The following is a 20,122-nucleotide window of genomic DNA, read 5'->3' on the forward strand; positions in this document are numbered from 1 at the left end:
TGTAAGACTGGTTTTCCATTCCCTGGAGCGGTGGTTCTCAACCAAGGGTACACAGAGGTCTTCTGGGGGTGCATCAACTCATCTAGATATTTGCCTAGTTTTACAACAGGTTACATAAAAAGCACCAGCAAAGTCAATACAAGCTAAAATTTCATGCAGACAATGACTTGTTTGTGCTGCTCTATATACTGTACACTGAAATGTAAGCACAATATTTATATTCCAGTTGATTTATTTTATAATTATATGGGAGAAATGGGAAAGAGAGCAATTTGTCAGTAACAGTGGCTGTGACGCTTTTGTATTTTTATGTCTGATTTTGTAAGCAAGTCGTTTTTAAGTGAGGTGGAACTTGGGGGTACGCAAGACAAATCAGACTCCTGAAAGGGGGACAGTCGTCTGGATAGGTTGAGAGCCACTGGCCTGGAGCATCCTAGTAACACTTCTCTCTGGCTGCTCCAGTGTGAATTCACTCCTGAGTCCCTCCTGGTTTTACTACTAGACCACACTCCTCGCCCTGATCCGAGTATCATGCCAGGCTCCTGCTTGAACTAGGGGCTGGTCTACACTTAAAACGCTGCAGCGACACAGCTGTGGCACGTCACATCTGAGCGGTGTAGTTATACGGACCTAATTTCCTAGTGTAGACATGGCCTAATAGACCACGCTCCCTCCTCGTGTTCGGAAGAGAACGCAGGACTCCTGACTCCCTGAAGCTGGGCTGTAGAACCTGGGAGTCTTGACTCTCGCTAGCCACTGGACCATGTGGCTCACTTAAGGGGTGTTACTGTGTGTGCTGAGTGGCTGCCCCACCCCAGCACCCACAAGGTCCCTTGATGCCATGGCCTGGCATTGATCTGGTTTGGGATGGGAGGTGGCTCTAAGAGCTTGTCTACACAAGGGGAAGTTGTTGCCGATTAAGCCTGGGTGTGAATTTAAAGTGCAATAGCTCTCCAGGTGGACGCTCTTATTCCAGCACGAGGGTGCCTTTTTCTGGCGTAGCTTAATCCACTTCCAATGAGAAGTGGGCTGCTTCATATTCCAAATGAGCGTGCCCACGTGAGGTTAAAGCAGGTTAAAGTCACACCTTTTGTTAATTCGGATAAACTTTCCTGGGTGTCTCCTTGTAGGCAAGACCTTATTCTGGAATAAGGATGTCCACCTGGGGAGTTATTCTGGTCAACTGCCCCACGTAGATAAGCCCTAACTCCTTGTGTGAGCACTCTGATTCTGGAGGCACTGGGCTTCAGGAGATCTGGCTTTGCCACTGCCCTGCTGGGTGACCCTGAGCAAGTCATTTCCCTGCCCTCTGCCTCAGTTTCCCCACCTGTAAAATGGAGATCATGATACTGACCGGTCTTTGTAAAGTGCTTTGAGATCTACTGATGAAGAGTGCCCCAGAAGAGCTAGGGGTTGCTATTTATTATTTTTATTCTGGAACGAGAGTGGCACTTCGCACTTCAGGTTAAACCCCGTCCGAAGCAGCATAAACTAAACTGCAAAAGGTGCTCGGATTCCAGAATTCTCCTCCGGGGATTATAGCTGTTTAAATTCACATCCGAGCACATCTTGCTATAACTTTCCCTTGTGGACAAGCCCTTATTTTAAACAGAGCCGGTTCTTCCAGGCGCCTCTGCTCCTTTAAATCATCAAAGCAGGGGGCTGGCCCTATTTTACATAGCCGCTCCCACTCCCCCATCTCCTACTTCCCAAGGATATTTGAGCCGAGATCCGTGCAAGTGACTCAGACTGTCAGTACCAGCGAGGCAGACGCAGACGTGGGGAAGGCAGCTCCAGAGATCTGAGTCACTGACCCGTGCTCCCGTCTCTCTGCCAGGCTGCGAAGCGCGATGGACACCCCATCTCAGAAGAGGGCCACACGGAGTGGGGCGGGTGGCACCCCGCTCTCTCCCACCCGCATCACCCGCCTGCAGGAGAAGGAGGATCTGCAGGAGCTCAACGACCGGCTGGCCGTCTACATCGACCGGGTGCGCTCGCTGGAGTCGGAGAATGCCGGTCTCCGGCTGCGCATCACCGAGTCCGAGGAGGTGGTGAGCCGCGAGGTGTCGGGCATCAAGTCGGCCTACGAATCGGAGCTGGCGGATGCCCGCAAGACCTTGGATTCCGTGGCCAAGGAGAGGGCGCGACTGCAGCTGGAGCTGAGCAAAGTGCGGGAGGAGTTCAAGGAGCTGAAGGCACGGTAAGCCCCGGGGTAGTGCCCATGCCAAGCAGTGGGGCAGCGCGTAGTGGGAAAATTTTCCTTTTCCCCCCTTTCCAAGAACGGAGCAGTCCCGAAAAGCCTGAGTGGGAGCAGTCAGGGCTGGCAGCCTTGGGAGAGAAGCCACAAATATCCCAAGGCCGTGGGCCAAGCGACTAGCGTGTTGTAATGTGTTTGGCAAACAGTGAGGGACGTGGAGGGGGAAAAAACCAATCCAGACTAGGAGGAGGATGGGAAAAATCTCTACCCTGGCTGGGATGTTACAGTGGAAGCTGGTGTCGTGGTGGGGGGGATGATGCTTGGCTTCCCCCACCACCCCGCAATAAATTGCTGCATGGTCAGTGTGTAAATTCAGCACTGGGTGTTCAGGGGCCGGCGCCGTCCTTGGCGCGGGATTGTCTCGGCAGCTGTCAGCTGGTGCGGCGAGATCCTGGTGAAAGGGCCTTGACTAATGTGACGTAGAATGAGCAAGGGATCTGATCCGAGCTGCCAGGCTTCGGAGGGAGTGGAGCGGGGTCGGTATCCGGATCCGAAGCTAAACTCTGCGTCTGGCCTCCGTTTCTCTAATAGGCTGGATCTGGTGCCCCGGATCCAGATGCCTCTGAATTTGCATTTCGGGACCTATCTCTATCTTCGATTCTCTCTCTGAGGCTGCTGAATAAGCCCTGCGGTAATTGGTCTAGCTGGCCCAGGTCTAGCCGGCCCCGGCTCTCCTGCCTGCAGAGCTTGCTTCCCTGGCATATTCCCCCCACTCCACCTTTGCCAGTCATTTAAAAACCTGTTTTGTGGGAGCTGAGATGTCCCCGTTACCGGTGGCCAGGGGGTGTTCTGTGTTTATAGTGCGAGATGCCATGCGGGAGGGTCTTTGGGAACGGGCTGGAGCCCAGATCCATGGCTCTGCTGAGCCTCTTTCGACTCCGCTGCGTCTCTTTCGAAACTAGCCTGAGCCTGCTCAGCCAAATGGGATTCACGGGCTTGGCGGCGTGTCAAACTCACCTTCTCATTGCGGTGCTCTGGGGTGTGATGGGGGCCCCCCTGGTTCTGTCTGTCTGGTAGCTTCAAATTCTGTCCCTCCCCTCCCTCTACTGTATTTTCCTTTCCCCTGCTGCTGCCAAATTTGCCTAACCCCCCCTTTCCCCACGCACGCACCTCCCTGCTATACTAGAGTTGGCACCAGGGAGCTCGATAGCACATGGTGGCATTCTGCCCATTCCGACGAGCTGGTTCCCTCCCATGCTTTGGACCTTGGCCCCCAACCAGCAAGGGTTCCCTGGGGACTTGGGTTTCCCGTTCTGTGTCTCCTCGGCCCGTGTGGCGGAGGCGCTTGTCCCCAGCGGGCGGTGGTGGAGGTCAGAGGGATCCAAAGGCGGTTGGGAGTGGCTCCTGTATCCAGAAAGCTTCAGAGCCCTGCAACTTCACCCAGTGGTCCTGATTCAAAGGTCCTGGACTCCCATGGACTTCGGATCAGAACATGACCCTTTAGGGTCTGCAGCTCTGGTGTATTCTGGTCTCTGCTGAGACCCGTCTGCTGCCTCCATCATGCTCCCATCCACAGTCAGTTCCAGGGAGCATGAGCGGGATTCGAACCCAGCTTTGCGTGATGGCAAACAAAGCGCGTCTCCCATTCCTGCATTAGATCTGCAGCGTCCTACCTCCCTGGCTTTGCTATAAAGGAGTTTGTTTTCTAAAAGGCCCCCGAAAGGGACAGCCTGCCATGAATAATCAGCTCACGCAGAAAGCAGGAGGAACATTTTACAGATGTCTTTTAAAAGCTGCCCAGGATTTTATATTTAGCTTCCTGTGTCTCTCCCCAACTACGGATCTGTCTCTAGATAACTCCGTGGTCATCTCTGCATAGAACGGTAGCTAGTTCTGCATTTAGATCCTAGAGTCTCGTTACTATTTGGAGATGGGTTTTGAATGCAGGTTTCCCTGTGCTGAATGTCTGTGTCTGTTCTCCCCTGGCCGTGGGCAGGCCAGGATGGGGGAGGATTTTGAAGGATATGGGGAGGAAGAGATTTTGCTACTACAACAGGAGCCGTGTTTTCTAAAGGCTTTGCAGCCTTAAACTTTAAAACAATCTCCTCTAACTTTTTCTTAAGCCATCCATTACAATCATGCCCGGCCTGCAGCCAGCTCCTGCTGCGGTGTGGCTGTTACACAGCTGCCCTGCTCCACTCCAGAGGTGGCTGCATTGCAGTGATCCCTGTGTGTAATCTGTAGGATCTGTTGCTTACTGGAATGGAATGTGCGTTCTCGCAAACTGGATGTTTTTGCTGCCATTCTCTGACACAAACAGACCCCTTTGGAGAAAATGCCCTTCCCCGAGGGGATTCCCAAATGACCACACTCCTGTTCTGAGCCTAGTTATTAAAAGCGACAATCAGTGACTCAGGCCGTTTATCTTGAAAGCTCCACTCCTACCTTGCTTTGTGCTTGGAGAACAGGCAGTGACCGTGGTTACCAAGAGAGACCAAAGTGTTGTGATGTCTCAAATAGAGACCTGTGAATCAGCAGCGAGAGTGGAGAACAGGGTTTATTTCCCCGGCTGTCGATATTGCATTATTCATTTACTACTTCGAGTTACTGTACCGGTTACTGTGAGCATGAATTCTGGGAAGAGCTTGACAGTGAATGTAGGGGTGGGTGAGCGTGGAGGAGTTGTGTTGGGTTTCAGGAAGCTTTCTGATCTGAAAAGGGACTTTCCCACTTGTAATGAGCAGGATTTATTGCATTCTGTCCTGATTGCTTCCTCCGGGCTGTGAAGTTATTCAGAGTGAGGCACGAGTTAAATGAATCAAAACAACTCCGCTTTGGGGAGGCGTTCCAGTCGAAACAGCATTTCGTGCCTCTGTAGCGTGACTCCTCGGAGGTTCTCAAAGCTCTTTAATACACCGCCTGCAAGAGAGGTAGTTACTTGACTCACTTTACGCATAGAGGGAAACGGAGGCATGGAGCTGAAGTGACTGGTTCGAGGTCCTTCACTGAGCTGGGAATGGAGTGCCGGGGTCCTGGCGCTCGTCACCCGGCTCTAACCACAGACAATATCCAGCGTCTCCTGTGTATGGGAGAGATCTGGGTTGGAAAGAGGTCAGCTAAAAGCGGGAGGTGTAGGCCATTCATTCAGCGCAGCCTTTTCTGGGATAAAGATATTTGGATCCGGTGTTCAAGGAGGCCTCCCTGAATTCGCGTTAGTTGCTCTGCCCGGGGCTAATGGCTTGGAGAATAGCTGGCCTGTGTGGCGGCCCCATAGAGTTGACTGGATCCCCTACTACAGCCTGGGAAGGGAATTCCGAAGGATAAGCTTTTGGGGCGAAAGCTCCGGATTGGGCAGTCAGGGCTCCTGGTCCCAGCTGGGGGACTAGGACCTACGGCGCACGTCCCGTCCCCTCTCTGTTGCTCAGTTTCCCCCTCTGTAAAAGGGGGCAGGGACAATAACGCTCACCCAGGTCCCAGAGAGGGCTGTGAGGCTGGACTCATTGGGCAGGACAATGGAGTCAGGCCCCTCCTGCAGTCACTCATCCCATTACTAAAGGGGTGCAACACGCTACCAGCTGCGAACAGGTTCTGAGCTTGCTTCGAGCTGGGGTAAGTGGCTGCACAAGGGGACGGAGGATGGGGCCCATTGTCTGAAATACTCCGAGCGGCCCCGGGGGAAGATGCTCTAGGAGCACGACTAACCCAGTCCCTGCACGCATTCAGTCTTGCATCTAGCGCCGAGGCGGAAACGTTTCCTTGGTATCTTCCCCCACCAGGCTCCCCGACCTCCTGCGTGCGCGTTATCTGGGCCGAGCAGCCACTGTTCCCTTCGAAGGGCTGGTGTGATAGCATCTACAGCAGGGGAGAGATGACGAGAGCAAAGTGTCTAAAGGCTGTCAGCACCCAGCGTCTCTCGCTCATGAGCTCTGCTTTGGGTGTCTCATTCCCCAGGCTGGCTGAGCCATTAGCGTGGCTGGATCCACCCGGCAGGGCGTGTCAGGAGAAGGGAAGCCAAGGTGCTACTCGGAGCACTTGGCTCTGGGTCAGTAAACGCAGGCGTGGTGATGATCTGGTGTTGGGGACGTTGAGTCGCTCAGCGGAGATGCCCTCCCCTTGCCGTAGGTGCAGACCGTGCTTCCTTCCAGGGCTGGAGTCTTGATTCTTGATGGTGAAATTAACACTGGAGAAAGGTGCCGCGTTGGCTCAGGCCAGGGGCTGAGTGCTAAATTAGTGCCGCTTTCTAGCTCTTTTCCTCAAGGGGCTTGGCTGGTGGCTCGGCAACTGTTCACCGAGCCTCCCAACAGCTTTGTACAGTAGGAGGTACATTATTGAACCCATTTTAGCAAAGGGGAAACTGAGGTAGAATAAGGCTCAGTGACTCGCCGAAGCTCTCAGATTCTGTCTGGAACAGGACCCATAAGTTCTGACTCCCCCATTCGTCCCCCGGCCCCTTGCTCTGATCATTAGATCACACTCCCCTCCCAGAGGTGGGGGACTGGATCCAGGAGTCCTCAAAGTCCTCTGCTCTAACCGGTACGCCACACGCTCTCCTGAAGGCATTTCAGTCCCTTCTCTGCTGAATCCACCCGGTGCAGGCGGTGAGAGTGTAAGACCAGGTCTACCCTAAAAAGTTAAGTCGACTCAGCTACATCAATAAGGGGTAGGAAAAAGCCACACCTCTGATCAACAAAGTTACGCTGACATTCCTCCCAGTTTAGACAGTACTAGGTCCAGGGAAGAATTCTAGCTACCATGTCTCGGGAAGGTGAATTAACTACAGTACCAGAAGAACCCCTCCACTCCTTGGATTTGAGACAGAGCCCCCTTCCCAGAGCCCCTGCCACAGCCCTGTGTGTACATGTCTGCACTGGTGCATCCTGGAGTGGTGTCTCCCTGGCCTGTTTTGCCCTGGGGAACTCGCTCTAGTGTTGGCAGTTTCCGTGGTGCAATCCCCGTGCCCTGCCGTAGAGGGTGTGGCTGATCGCTGGGCTTCCAGCAACATCCGGTCCTGAGTTCACACCCACCCCATGAGCAGGGGGTGGCACGTAGGGTGACCAGATGTCCCGACTTTATAGGGGACTTTATATAGGCTCCTATTACCCCCTCCCCACCCCCGTCCCGATTTTTCACACTTGCTGTCTGGTCACCCTAGTGGCACGTGCCAGGGAGATCTCGTTGCAGGGTTGGGCTCTCCCAGCGTGGCTGATGGTGGGAGATGGGCACGTGGCTCCTTCTGTGTAGGGCCGGCTGTGAGAGCAGCAGTTGGCGCTCTGGAGCTCCTAACACTGCTCTTGAAAGAAGGCGCCTATTGTGTGCCTGCTTTAACGAGCAGGGCTGGGCTGGCTGCGTGGAGGTGAAAGGGGACGAAGCAATAGACCACAGTGCAGCAAGGGCTGGGTTATGATTAACTAGCCTGCTCAGAGCTCAGCAGTGGAGGCCCAGCAGTCATGCATCCCTGGGGCAGCTTTGCCGTTGCCTAGCTCTTCCCGCTCTCCTGGCAGTGCCCTTGTCCGGACTGGGCAGGGGTGTCTGGTTCCCACCTCGCTCGGCTCGGAGCAGGGCTGGGTGCCGTGATGGTGAAGGTGCCAGGGCCCAGTAGGTGCTAGCTCTCCAAGTGGCAGGGGCTGCATTCATGCTGGAAGAATGGAGGGCGATTGAGAGAGCGTTGCAGAAACAGCCTATAGATTACGGCCCAGCACAAGGCATGGGCACGCGCTTGGCCTGCACCAGTTCAGGGACAGGTCTCTGGGCCGTTGCTCCTGTGCTGTGCAGAGCTGGCTCTGGGGTGGGGCCAGCCGCACGTGTCCCTAACAGCCAGGCTCGCCTGCCTGCCCCCGCCCCCAGCAGCCGGCGGTTTTCCAATGGGCCAGTCGCACTCCAGGGCGTTCCCTGGCAGCCTGGGATTGGGCGGGGGAGTGGTAGTCTGTGGGAGGTTTGGATTTAAAGGCTGAGCTCACCTCAGGCCCGAGGGCGTGGCAATACTGGGGCGGCCCGTGTCTGACTCACATCTGCAGGCGGCAGCCAACGCCCTTCCCCTCCCGCTTCACGAGGCCTGGGATTCACGGGGAAAGCCAGGCCTCCCCTACCACGCTCAGCCAGGCTGGAGGGATCGCAGCCCAAACACCCCCCCGCCCGGCGCCCCTCAGATCCGGGCCCCCTTCACGCCACCCGCTGTGCCACATCACAGCCGTTTTCCTGCGCCGCGGTCCCTGCCCCCACGGCGGCGATTTTCCCCAGCACTGCTGTGTTGGCCTGTCCGCGCCTCTGAAGGACAGCCATGTCTGCACTGGTGCATCCTGGGAAAACCTGGGTCGCTCTCCCGGTCTGCCTTAGCGGCTGGAGGAGAGGATTGCCAGATGACGCGAGATACTGTGGGCTGCTCTCCCGCGTGGAGCAGCACCAGCTGGGCTGGGAGCAGGCAGTCCCCAGATGAGGGCAGGTTGGGGGTTTCCCTTCGAAAGCTCTGAAGGGCAGCAGTACCGGGACTCGGTAAATGCAAGCCAACCGAGTGCCTCCAGAAGGTGATTGACGGCCGCCTGGGACAGGTCACTGGGAGAATAGGTTTGTCAAGCCCTGCCACGGCTTATCCTTTCCTCTCCATGGTTCTCTGCTTGGGATGAAGGCCTCTTCACAAGCGCTGCTCAGCCCAGCCTGTCCGCTCCTTCATCTCCCCCTTTCCCAGCCTGGTGCAGCCCAAGCGTGTTGCATCTTCCAGGCGGAGGTATCCGAAGTCTGCGCAAGCCATTGCTCGGGGCCGGGGGAAACCTGCAGGCGGGAGTGGGGCTGGGATGGAGCCTTACCTTGGGTTTACTTTCCAGAGGTGGCTTTGCTGTAAAAGCAGCCCCCGCTCTCCTGCTGCGATCTTGTTCTCACTGCCCCCCACCCCCAAGCCACACAGGAAGCTCAGTGGTTGGTTTCGGGCGTGGCTACGTTCCTGCCTTAATCGGATCCTGCTGCTGCCCTCCTGGGTCTAAAACCACGTTTGGCCTGATCCTTTCAGCACCGCGGTTCTGCCAGCAGCCGATCCCAGCTGGGTGGCCCAGAGCCTCCATGGGGAGCTAGCCACGCGTGCCATGCACCCTTAGTTGCTTTGTGTTAGGCAGTGATGGTCTGGCTGGCTCTGGGGCCCCCACGGGAATGGATCTGGACACCCGGCTCTACAGGGCTATTTCCTCTGGTGAATGAGGAGCTGCATTGCCAGAGTAAAGGTTGATACCCTCACTCTTGTTCAGGTGAGTTAGCCCTTTGTGGGTACCTGACCCCCTCTTATGCCGCTGCTGGAGAAATCGAGGGCCTTGCCCCACAGCAAAGGGAACTGGATTCTTCATGGGCCTCCCCGCTGCTGCAGTGCATGGGGAGGTGCAATGTGCTTTGGGCTCCCCAAAGTCTCCAGATGCTAAACCATGCTTCATGTCTGGCCTAATAGTTAGCTCGTTCCATTCCCGCCACTGCTGGCAGTTTTGCTAAGAGCCTGATCGGAGACGAGGAAAGATAGAGGGTTTTTTTTTTCCCCGTTCCTTCTCCGAAACAGGAACCAGACCCTGGTCATTATAAGATTGCGTGAGCGATTGCTTCCTGAATTGCAGCCCCTAACCTGATTAAGCCGGTAGCTCGGTAGCTCAGTATTGACTTTCGCTCCTTCCCGAGCCCAGTTCTTCTCCTGCTTCTTAATGAAGAAGAGTCTCTCTGCCTTTGAAATCCGTGTGGACGTGGAGTTACCAAGCAGCCGCGTCTGGCTGTGGGCAGCGGGTGGTTAGTTAACATCCAGCACTGATTTCCCCCTCCCCACCAGACCTGCGTGGCAGCACTTTGTTAGTTGCGGGTGGGTCTATGCCTGCTCTGGGATTTAATGGGAGACATCTGCCCTACCCACTGGGAACTCCACTGAGACACCATCAAACTCATTCCGCACAGAGGGTCCCCAAACATCCATCAGATGGAAAGAGTGTTTGATCCCTATTAAACTCGGTTGGATTCGAGCAGGCAAGCTAGAGATGCCAGGCTCACCAGCACATGGCTAGTCCCCTGTGCCAGCCAGTCCCTTAGAACTTCCACTTCTTGTTGTATAAAGAGAATTACGGGGCTGGTGTGTTTGTGTAATCTGAGGGCTCTCTTGCGTTGTCTAAACAGCCAGTCTGAGCCTTGAGCCTGGATCCGCTTCCTAGGTCTGGAAGGGGGAGTGTGAGCCGGTGGGGGAAGCAAGGAACTGTCAGTCAGGACTCATGGGTTCTGGTCCCAGCTCTGGAACAGAGCAGGGGAGCTTGGGAGTCAGGACTCCCGGGTTCTAATCCCAGTTTGCTACTGACTTTGTGTGACCTTATGCAAGTCACCTCTCTGCTGTCTGCCTCAGTTTCCCCCATCGGTAAAATCTCGCATGAGACTTAAAGTCCCCAGAGTGCTTCAAGACAGAGCCTTGTGTATATAAATGATATACAAGTGCCCATGCCTGCTAAAACTCCCCATACTGGAAGCGATCTCCCCTCTTCCATTCATCCTGCGCGGAGCTGGGCCGACTCCTCTCTGAAATGCTTCGCGATGATGATGATGATGATGATGTGGTTTTGCTGGAACGTTGTGCGTGGGGAGAAAAATTTGATCTTTATGGAACATTCCTCTCCCCCCCCATCACTCCCTGCTTTATAAAAGGCCTCCAGAGGGAAAACCGTTTTACATAGGGGGAGATCTGCCCTTCTGGGATGAACAAAGAGCAGATTGTACGGTCAGGCAGGACTTCAAAGGACTGTACAGGAATCACAAGAGCGACCCGCTAAAAGAAAAGTACATTGGGCAGGGGAATATCCCACATTTATATCTTTGCTAATTTCATAGCTACGGGGCCTGATGCTCATTCACACTTGGGCCCCTTCCCTCCCCCCCCCGCCAGAGCTGTTTTGAGCCCCTCTGGCAACGTAAAGGGGCCTTAGTATAAATGAGAATCCGATCCGGTGGTGTTCGGACCCAAGCAGGGTTTAGCTGGCAATGGCCGTGCTGTACACAGAATGAAGACTCCCGCTTGCTCCCCCAAAGCTTCAGGGTTAGCTCCTCTGTCCCAGACAAATCTGCCCCAAACCCAGAGAGGCAGAAGGGATGTTAGGTTAGGAGGGAGGATCCCTTTTCACATAGGGTACTTAGATCGGGAGCTCTTTAGCACAGGGACTTATTTTGTTCTGTTTGTACAGCACCTAGCGCCGTGGGGCCCTGGTCTGCCTGGGGCTCCTGCAAGCTGCCATCATAGAAATAACTAATAGGGTAAAATTTTCAAAAGCACTTCAGTCCCATTGGTGCCTAAATCCCATTGCCATCTCATGCAACTTAGGTGCCTAAGTCACTTAGGTGATTTTCTGACTATAATGGCCCTTAAGAAAACGAGGGAGTGAATGAGAAGATGGGTGGGAAGGGGTGGGAGTCTTCTGTGTGCCTCTTATTTTGTTCAGTCAGTGCATGTTCTCCAGGAGAGAGGTTCGAATTTCCACTGTGGGTTTCTTAAAGAGCCATCAGCAGCCAGGATTTGAGTCCGAGGAAGCAAACCTACCCTGGCTTGATTCTAAGCCGGGCGTGGCAGGGATGTGGCTCCTGGACTGGGGGAGGATGGGAAGGCCTCCTCGATATTTGCAATTGGAGGGGACCTCAAATTATTTACTTGTATTATAGTAGGGGCTAGAGGTCCTAACCGAAATCAGGCCCCATTGTGGTAGGTGCAGTACGTATACATGGTCAGAGAGAGTGTCCCAAAAGAGCGCACAGCGAGACGAGAAGGGGGAAACTGAGGCACAGAGAGACGCGATTTGCCCACAGTTGCCAAGCAGGTCACTGACAGAGCTGGGAATAGAACCGAAGTCTCCCAGTCCAATGGCTGTATCCACTGGACTATGCTGCCTCTCTGATTTGAAGGGGTTCTTCCCAGTTCCAGCAATGCTGCAGGATCAGGGGGTGAGGAAGCCACACGGCTTTCCCAGCACCGGGCTCACTCTGCGGAGTCACTCGCGTCCCTTTCTGCTGAGCATGCTCCAGTCGCTCGATCTTCCTGCACGTCGCTGCATGGCTGGGATCTCCATGTCCCTGAGATACCCGCCAGTATGACAGGCGTTTTATAAGAACCGGCTCTATACATAGCCCCTGTCAATCAGACCCCGGCCTTGTCTCTGATCGTCCACCTGTTCTCGTGTTCTCTCCCTCCCCAGCAGGCGCTCAATAGCCTCAGTGTGAGGCTAAACAACTGGCCAGGCAGACAACTGTGGAGGGGACTGGAGGTGGGGGGGGGTTAAAGAGGATCCAGTGATGAAGCGGGCGATCTGTGTCAGTTTCACATCCTTTGCTGCGGTGGAATGCAGCAGCCTGTCTCCTAGCAAGGCCTGGCGGTTGAGCTCCCCACGGCATCGGGAGAGCTGAGGACGATGAGATCGAGAGCAGGGCTCAGTTCTCCACTGCCCCATTACATGGGCGCTCATTCGCACCAGTGCGTAGCCGGCGTGAAACGTTACCGTTCTGATCTGGTACCACGTTGCGCTGGTGCGACTGGGAGCACGAGGAGAGCAGGGCAGCGGAGAATCGGGCCCGGTGCTGTTGCCCCGCACGCCCTCCCGACTCTGCAGCAGGCTCCAAACAGCACTCAGCATTAACACAGGGACAGACACACATCCTGGCTGCACCGTGAAAATACCTTGTTGGGGCTGGGCAGCCCCCACAGCAGGGCTGTGCGCCCCTCCGTGTGGAATTAAACTGGACAAAACACATGTTAATCACACTCCAAACTGCACTGAGACTTTGGACTGGTCTGTGACTAAAACATGCTTCTGCCCCATTTAATGCTGCAAGAGCAGCTGTTCTAACCATGTTGGTGCGGACACCCATGTTGTTACCAGCTCCCTCCAACATGGTACGTTCTATAGTGTTGCAGGATCCTAATTGGTTGTAGGTTATATGATAACTTCCTGACCACACTGAATAGGGAAATGGCAGAACAACCATGGGAGAGCACTTGTCAGTCCCCGTTCTCGTAAGAGGGATGGTCTTGTGGTTAAGCACTGACCTGGGATTTGGAAACCTGCCTTCAATTTCCTGCTCTGCTACAGACTCCCCCGATGACCTCAGTCAAGTCACTTAATCTCCCCATGCCTCGGTTTTCCCAACTGTAAAATGATGGATGATTCTGACCTTTGTAAAGTACTTTGAGACCTACTGATGAAAAGCACTATAGCAGAGCTAGGGATGATTATTACTTGCCTTGTCTAGTTAGACTGTTCGAAGCAGGGACGGCCTCTTACTGTGTATATGTACAGTACCTCGGACAATGGGGTCCTGATTTCAGTTGGAGCCGGTAGACGTTGCGGTAATACAAACAGAACTGTGCTTGGAACAGTGTTGCTAACACCATTCCGGCGATAGTGGGAACAGATCCTTGCTATCTATGGTGAAGAGGACCGTTGCTTTTGTTTAACTATCGCAATGCCATAAACATATCGACTGGGGCAAAGTCCTCTGTTAAGAATCAGGAGCGGAAGAGATAAAACACGGGCCGGTGTCAGATTAGAGATGTTGCATTTTACCCCCACTGTATTACCGGATTCTAGTGTCACTGCTGTAATTTGCAATAGTATAAACTGCAGAAACTGCCCAGGAGACGCAGTAACTGCCCAGGAGAGGCAGTAGAGTTTGTAGGTCTTGTGGTTGCAGAGAAAAGCTTGAAGCTAGAAGGTAAAAACCCAAACACACACACACTTTTTTTGTTTTTTTTCTAAGAACCCCTCATGACTTTTTAGGCCATTCTCATGGGTTTTTTCATTGTAATCCCTGTTCATTGAACGTGCTGTCTGCATTGATCTGAGTCCCTGCAAACCCACGGAGGAGGTGGAACCCTCCTGTATTGGGCCAGCTTATGATGCCGTAGGTAGAAGACAGTAACAATCCCCTGCCCCCATATTATATATATTACAGTAGTGTCTGAAGACTTCAATTGAGCCTGGGGCTCCACTGTCAAAGCGTACAATCTAGACAAGACAGGGGGTGGCAGGGGAAACTGAGGCACGGAGAGGGGCCGAGTGACTTGCCCAGGGTCCCACAGCGTTTGTCTACACAGCGAACGCATCCGGGTGAGTGGTTGGCTCACAAGCCTGTTCTCAGACATGCGCTGCCCTGTCTTCGCTCCTGTTGTTACCTGTGCTGGCAGGAGTCGGGCTAGCTTGGGTGGCTAGCCCATGCACGGCTGTCGCTGTGTCTAGAGACCCGCAGCGAGTCTGGGGCCAAGCAGGGAATTGACACTTGACTCCCAGTTCTGTCCCGTGTCCGCTGGACTATGCAAAGTGCTGGACGCTCAGCATCCCTTCGTCTTGCTCTGTTGCAGCCCCGGGCCCCGGAATAGGAATCGAGGAGATTCTGCGCTCTTGGTTGGTAAAAGTGTGGTGGGGGATGGGGTGTGACTCATGTTCAGCTGCCAGCGAGAAGACGCTCTCCAGGGAGTGGTTGCTTCTGGGGAAAGCTGTAAAAACTGAATGGAAAGGTGGTGGTTGCCTCCCTTCCTCCCTCCCGTCCCCCACCCCACCCACACACGTTACGGTCCGCTGCTGTTTCCTTCCTTAAATATTGCATGAGCCGACATAGTTGCATTGGTGGAAACATGATCTAACCAGAATGTCGTTCCCGGGAGTGTCTTAGGGAGCTGCTTAGCCGCGACCTCTGCCTGCCACACCTGGCTGCTTGGCTCGGCGGCCTGGCCTGTGCTGCGATTTCAGCCATCTCTGTATTGTGCCAGTGCAACTGCCCCTAACACGGAGGGGATTTGCCCCGGCACAAATGGTGCTGCACCAGGGTGAATGGGCAGCGGCGGCTGAAACCCCAGCACAGACGAAAGCTCGAGGGGTGGTTCTCCGGAGAACCTGGAAGGGGCTGGATAGTCCCGCAGCCGGAATGTCGTGGCCAGCTGCAGCATCCTGTCCTGGCGTAGTGGGCAGTATTGCGGGTCTAAGGGGGCTGTGTTTTGAGCCGGTAAAGCAACCTGCTCTGTTGCACGTGGGGGTTAGGAGCCCTCAGTTATCCAGCAAAACCAGCCCCACTGGGCTGGGTCTGTCTCAGCTCTCATGTCACAGCAGTCCAGCACGCGTTCGTCTTCCCCCAGTGCAGCCCAGCAAGAAGCCCGGCTTTGTTTGTCCTTTCTGGCAGGAGGTCGCTCTGAATTCCTGAGCTGGCACCAAGCGGCTGCAGTGCTGCCAACCCCGCCCTGCCCTGGGGGGGGGGATACTCCCACGCTGGACATGCAGTCTAGGCAGAGGAGTCGGGGCAATTGGATTCCATGCTCCAGGGCGTGAGATGATTGTCCAGTGAGTCAGAATTTCCCCTTCTCCTCCCACTCTTGTCCCCCAGCAGCGCTGGGAAGTGGGCATTGGACATGAGAAATTTTCACTTCTCACCGCAAGGAAACAGTGGGGTCTAATGGTTAAAGCTGGAGGCCGGCGTTCAGGACTCCTGGATTCTGTTCCTCGCTCTGGGAGGGGGGAGTTTGCTGTTGTGGTTAGAACAGGGGTCCTGGGTTCTAGTCCCAGCTCTGCTTTCTGTGATCCTGAGGAAGGCTAGGCCTAAAGTTTAAGTGCCTGTCTAATTTTGTGCACCCACCTTGGGAACACCTGGAGGTTGATTTTTTTTTTTATCTCCTGTGTTGGAACCCACAACGCCAAGTTCAGCACCTCTGAAAATCAGGCTCCAGGTGCCCCCAAAGCTAGAGGGATACTTCCGTAAACGGAGCTGGGTACGACTGGGTGCCTCAGTTTCCCCATCTGTAAAATGGGGGTAATGTTCCCCCTTCACCCACCCTGTGGGGTGGCAAAGGTGTATAGATTACCAAACTAACTTCCCTCTGTTGGACGTCGACGCTCCTTTTGTTGCGCATCGGGCTGCTTGTGATTGCTGGCCTTGGTCACGAACAGAATCAAAGGATTAGGGGTAGCTCAACCTTGCTGTGTACCAGGCGCTGGCATTTTTCTTCTCGTTAGTCTCCGCCCCATTCATAAAACAAGGTGCTGTTCATAGTCCCCTAACGACTCTCAGTTACTCTGTATCCTGATCGCACAAAGGTCGCGGCAGGGCTGTTTACTCCATACGTGCATGTACAGGAGAGCCGAGCGCTGCGCTAACAAACCTTATCGCTGCTCCTCTCGGCGAGGCGCACGTGTGTGTGTGTTTCTGGATGTGTCACAAAAGAGCCTTCAGAATAACTGCCAGCCAGGGCACGTTGCGAACATCTGCCATTCTCTTTAGGTGCAGACGGCAGAGCCGGTTTGACTGCAGCACAGATCGTTGACTGTACGTGGAAGGAAGGATGGGCTAGTGGGTGGGCGACTGGGTTGGGACACTGGAGTTCAATCCCTCTTTCTGCAAGACTTCCTGTATGACCAGTTTCCCCTGTACCTCCGTTCCCTGTCTGTGCAATGGAATAATCCTTCCCTAACACCCACAGGGGGATTGTGAAGATAAAATCCCATCATCATAACACCTAGCTCTTTTCAACTGTAGATCTCAAAGCACTTCAATAGCAATATCTCTATTTTACAGATGGGGAAACTGAGGCACGGGGTGGGGTGGGGACTTGCCAAAGGTCAGCTGGCAGGCCAGTGGCAGGGTCAGGATTAGAACCCAGGTCTCCTGAGTCCAAATCCCCAGTCCTCTATCCATTAGGTCACACTGCCTCCTTTGGTGATTGTGCCTCAAATACTACATTGCCGAGGGCCATGTCGCTACCTAGACAAAATTGAATTCTTTCTCTCCCTTCCTCCTCCCCCTCTTTTTCCCTTTCTTCTCTCTCCTCTGGATTTACAGGCCCGTTTTCTGCAGCAGCAGTTGCTGCCAGCCCTACAATGCCACGTTTATAGACACAACAGCAGTTGATAACTTGCTTTTAAAGGGGAATGACTCATTCCCAGGCATCCCGAACTGGGCAAACAAGCAGGCTCCTCCGTCCGCTGCCAGCGCTGGCTTCTGTCGGGCCTTTCTTCTGCTGCTGCTGCTTCTCTGTCTCGTGCAAAACAAATGCCCTGGCCTTGTGTAAATGTAAATAATTCTCCTGCATTTATCTGCCTCTTTCCCTGCCAGCCAAAATATAAAACCCCTTTTGTTCCAGCAAGGCCGGTTGTGGCTCCTCGTTAAACTGAAACCAGCATTCCCTTTTCTTTTCCCCAGATATCACCCGCTGGAAATTTGCATATAAAGATATATGCAAAAGGCGGAGGGAGAGGAGAGTTTCTTTTACTGCGGCTTGATGATGGATAAAGAGGGCTAGGATGGGGACCCCCACATCTAGCCAGGAGCTCCCTCCCATTTCCCAGTATTGTCGCAACCCTTTGATGCCCGTTTGGCGAGTCCCTGATTCAGAACTTCTCTCCTGTGTTAGAATTTCAGGTCTTGTCTACCCCCCCCACCGCCCGGGACAACTGGGGACCCAGAGGAGCTCTGGTTAGAGAACCAGTGTCCTGGATACTGTCTAGAGATGAGTTGCTGCGTGGGCGAATTATCTTTGGCTGCATCAGTTCTTCCCAGTCGCTCATGATTAAGTGGCAGAAAATCTCTGGCGCTCTGTGGGTGCTTCATGGAGTCTGTTTGTATTACAGGCTCCCATAGAGATCTGGACACTGCACAGACACGTAGTAAACAAGGTCTGGGGCCCATTGTGCTAGGCGCTGCAGAGACCACTAGGGAGGGACAGACCCTGCCCCAGAGAGAGCTCCGTCTAAACAGACCAGATGGATTCAGGGTGCCAGAAAGGAAGGGTGGTTCTCCCCATTTTAGAGCTGGGGAAACCGAGGCACGGAAAGATGACATGACTTGACCAGTGGCACCCAAGGAGTTTGTGGCAGTGCTGGGAATCGAACCCAGTTCTTCAGTCTCAGGCAGCGTCCGAGTTACTGCAGAGAATTCTTCCCCAGGTATCTGCCTGGCGGCTCTCGCCCACATGCTCAGGTCTAACTGATCGCCAGATTTGGGGTCGGGAAGGAATTTCCCCCCGAGTCAGATTAGCAGAGACCCTGGGGGGTTTTTCGCCTTCCTCTGCAGCGTGGGGCACAGGTCACTTGCAGGTTTAAACTAGTGTAAATGGTGGATTCTCTGTAACTTGAAGTCTTTAAACCATGATTTGAGGACTTCAGTGACTCAGCCGGAGGCTAGGGGTCTATTACAGGAGTGGGTGGGTGAGGTGCTGTGGCCAGCAGTGTGCAGGAGGTCAGACTAGATGATCACAATGGTCCCTTCTGACCTTAAAGTCTGAGTCTTAACCTCAGAACAGCCTGTTGATCTACCCACTCTATGCGTAAAAAAACCCCAAACCACCCTGAACATAGACACCAACTGGCTGGGTTCAGGCACTTTGACTGGGGTTTTGCCCATGCATGGAGGTCCTACTTGATCGCATGTCTTGTGCTCCTTCATTGAGCCGCTCTCTCTCTCTGGTCTTGTGAGTCTTCAAACCATGTGACTCTTTCTGCAAAAGTGAGCATAAGACCTTGGAGGCCAGGCTGTCCTAATGCGAGGGCTTCAGAGAAGATCACGCTCCGCTTGTATGACCTGTTTGACAAGCTCCAGCAGATGTGGGCTGTGTGTATATAGATATGTAGATGTAGCAAGCTAACCCCTGATAACCTCTCACACGGATACATACATACAGTGAGCGCGAGGTTATCAGGGGTTAGCCTGCGATGGACACTTTAGCTGAGTGCATCTTTTGTCTAATAAATCCATGTCTACCAAAGCCTTCACCTCTGTTGTTGTGCTGCATGTTGGGTCTCCAGCAAGAGTGGGGATCTGATCCAAAAGCACGGGCCCCTACCACTCGGGCTAAAGGAGAATCCCCGTTAACATTACAGGGTATATGAAACATAGTTGGGCAATTCCAGTTCCATCCAGGAGAGGGCAGCAATTACACCAAAGCTTAAACTCTGGCATGAGACATGTAAATTAGCTGTGAGGTTTGAGAACTGCGTCGGGCCGGTTTCTCAGCTCCCTCGTTCCTGTGCTCAGGGCTAGGATGGAGCCACCTTTGCACTTCCCATATTCTGGGCCCTGCCTGGCACCCTGGGGGGCCCTGGGAAGCAGAGAACAGCTGTAGTGTGCTCCAGTCACATCCTTTATGTGCCCCCAGGGCCTTACATGCTGGCTGGGGAGACCCCTACATACATGGGATTCTCAGGGTGCTTGTTCCACCCACTTTAAGGCCCCCTGACGCTGCCAGAATGGGGCCGCCGAGTAGCTGATCTGTGACTGTGCCAACACTCACAAGTCCCATCCGTTCTATACGGTGCGTTAATCCTGCTTTTGTGCCTTCATTTCTCATGGGGGCGACAGTGAGGGGTGCAGACAGGTGATGGTCTAGCTCAGGGGCGGGCAAACTTTTTGGCCTGAGGGCCACATCCGGTTTCCAAAATTGTATGAGGGCCAGTTAAGGGAGCCTCCCCAAGCAGCCAGGCATGGGCCAGCCTTGCCCCCTATCTGACCCCTCCTGCTTCTCGCCCCCTGATGGCCCCCCCGGGACTCCTGCCCCATCCAACCACCCCTTCTCCCTGTCCCCTGACCGCCCCCGGAACTCCTGCCCCTGACTGCCCCCCGCCACCCCATCCAACTCCCCTCTCTCCTTCGTGACTGCCCCCAGGACCCCTGCCCCATCCAACCACCCCTTCTCCTTGCCCCCTTACCGCGATGCCTGGAGTACCAGGACAGGCAGCCACGCTGCCCGCCCCGGCTGGACCCAGCCACACCACCGCGCAGCACAGAGCACCGGGTCAGGCCGCGGCTCTGCAGCTGCGCTGCCTGGCAAGAGCAGCCCCACCGCCCAGAGCAGAGGCTGCAGGGGAGGGGGCACAGCAGGGGAGGGGCTGGGGGCTAGCCTCCCAGGCCAGGAGCTCAGGGGCTGGGCAGGAGGGTCCTGTGGGCCGTAGTTTGCCCACCTCTGGT

General features: G+C 54.5%; 1 protein-coding gene across 1 annotated transcript in view; it reads left to right on the plus strand.

Annotated features, from left to right (window-relative positions):
- The first annotated feature begins 1,749 nt into the window (after positions 1 to 1,749).
- LMNA (lamin A/C) overlaps positions 1,750 to 20,122 on the plus strand; it is a 39,394-nt gene continuing 21,021 nt past the window's right edge. The window contains exon 1 of the mRNA XM_026656234.1: positions 1,750 to 2,200. Within this exon, the coding sequence (XP_026512019.1) occupies positions 1,851 to 2,200 (350 nt within the window). The 5' untranslated portion in view covers positions 1,750 to 1,850. The remainder of the gene's footprint in view (positions 2,201 to 20,122) is intronic.

The sequence above is a fragment of the Terrapene carolina genome, unplaced genomic scaffold (genome assembly GCF_002925995.2).
Source record: "Terrapene carolina triunguis isolate 2854851 unplaced genomic scaffold, T_m_triunguis-2.0 Scaffold227, whole genome shotgun sequence".
Lineage (NCBI taxonomy): Eukaryota > Metazoa > Chordata > Testudines > Emydidae > Terrapene > Terrapene triunguis.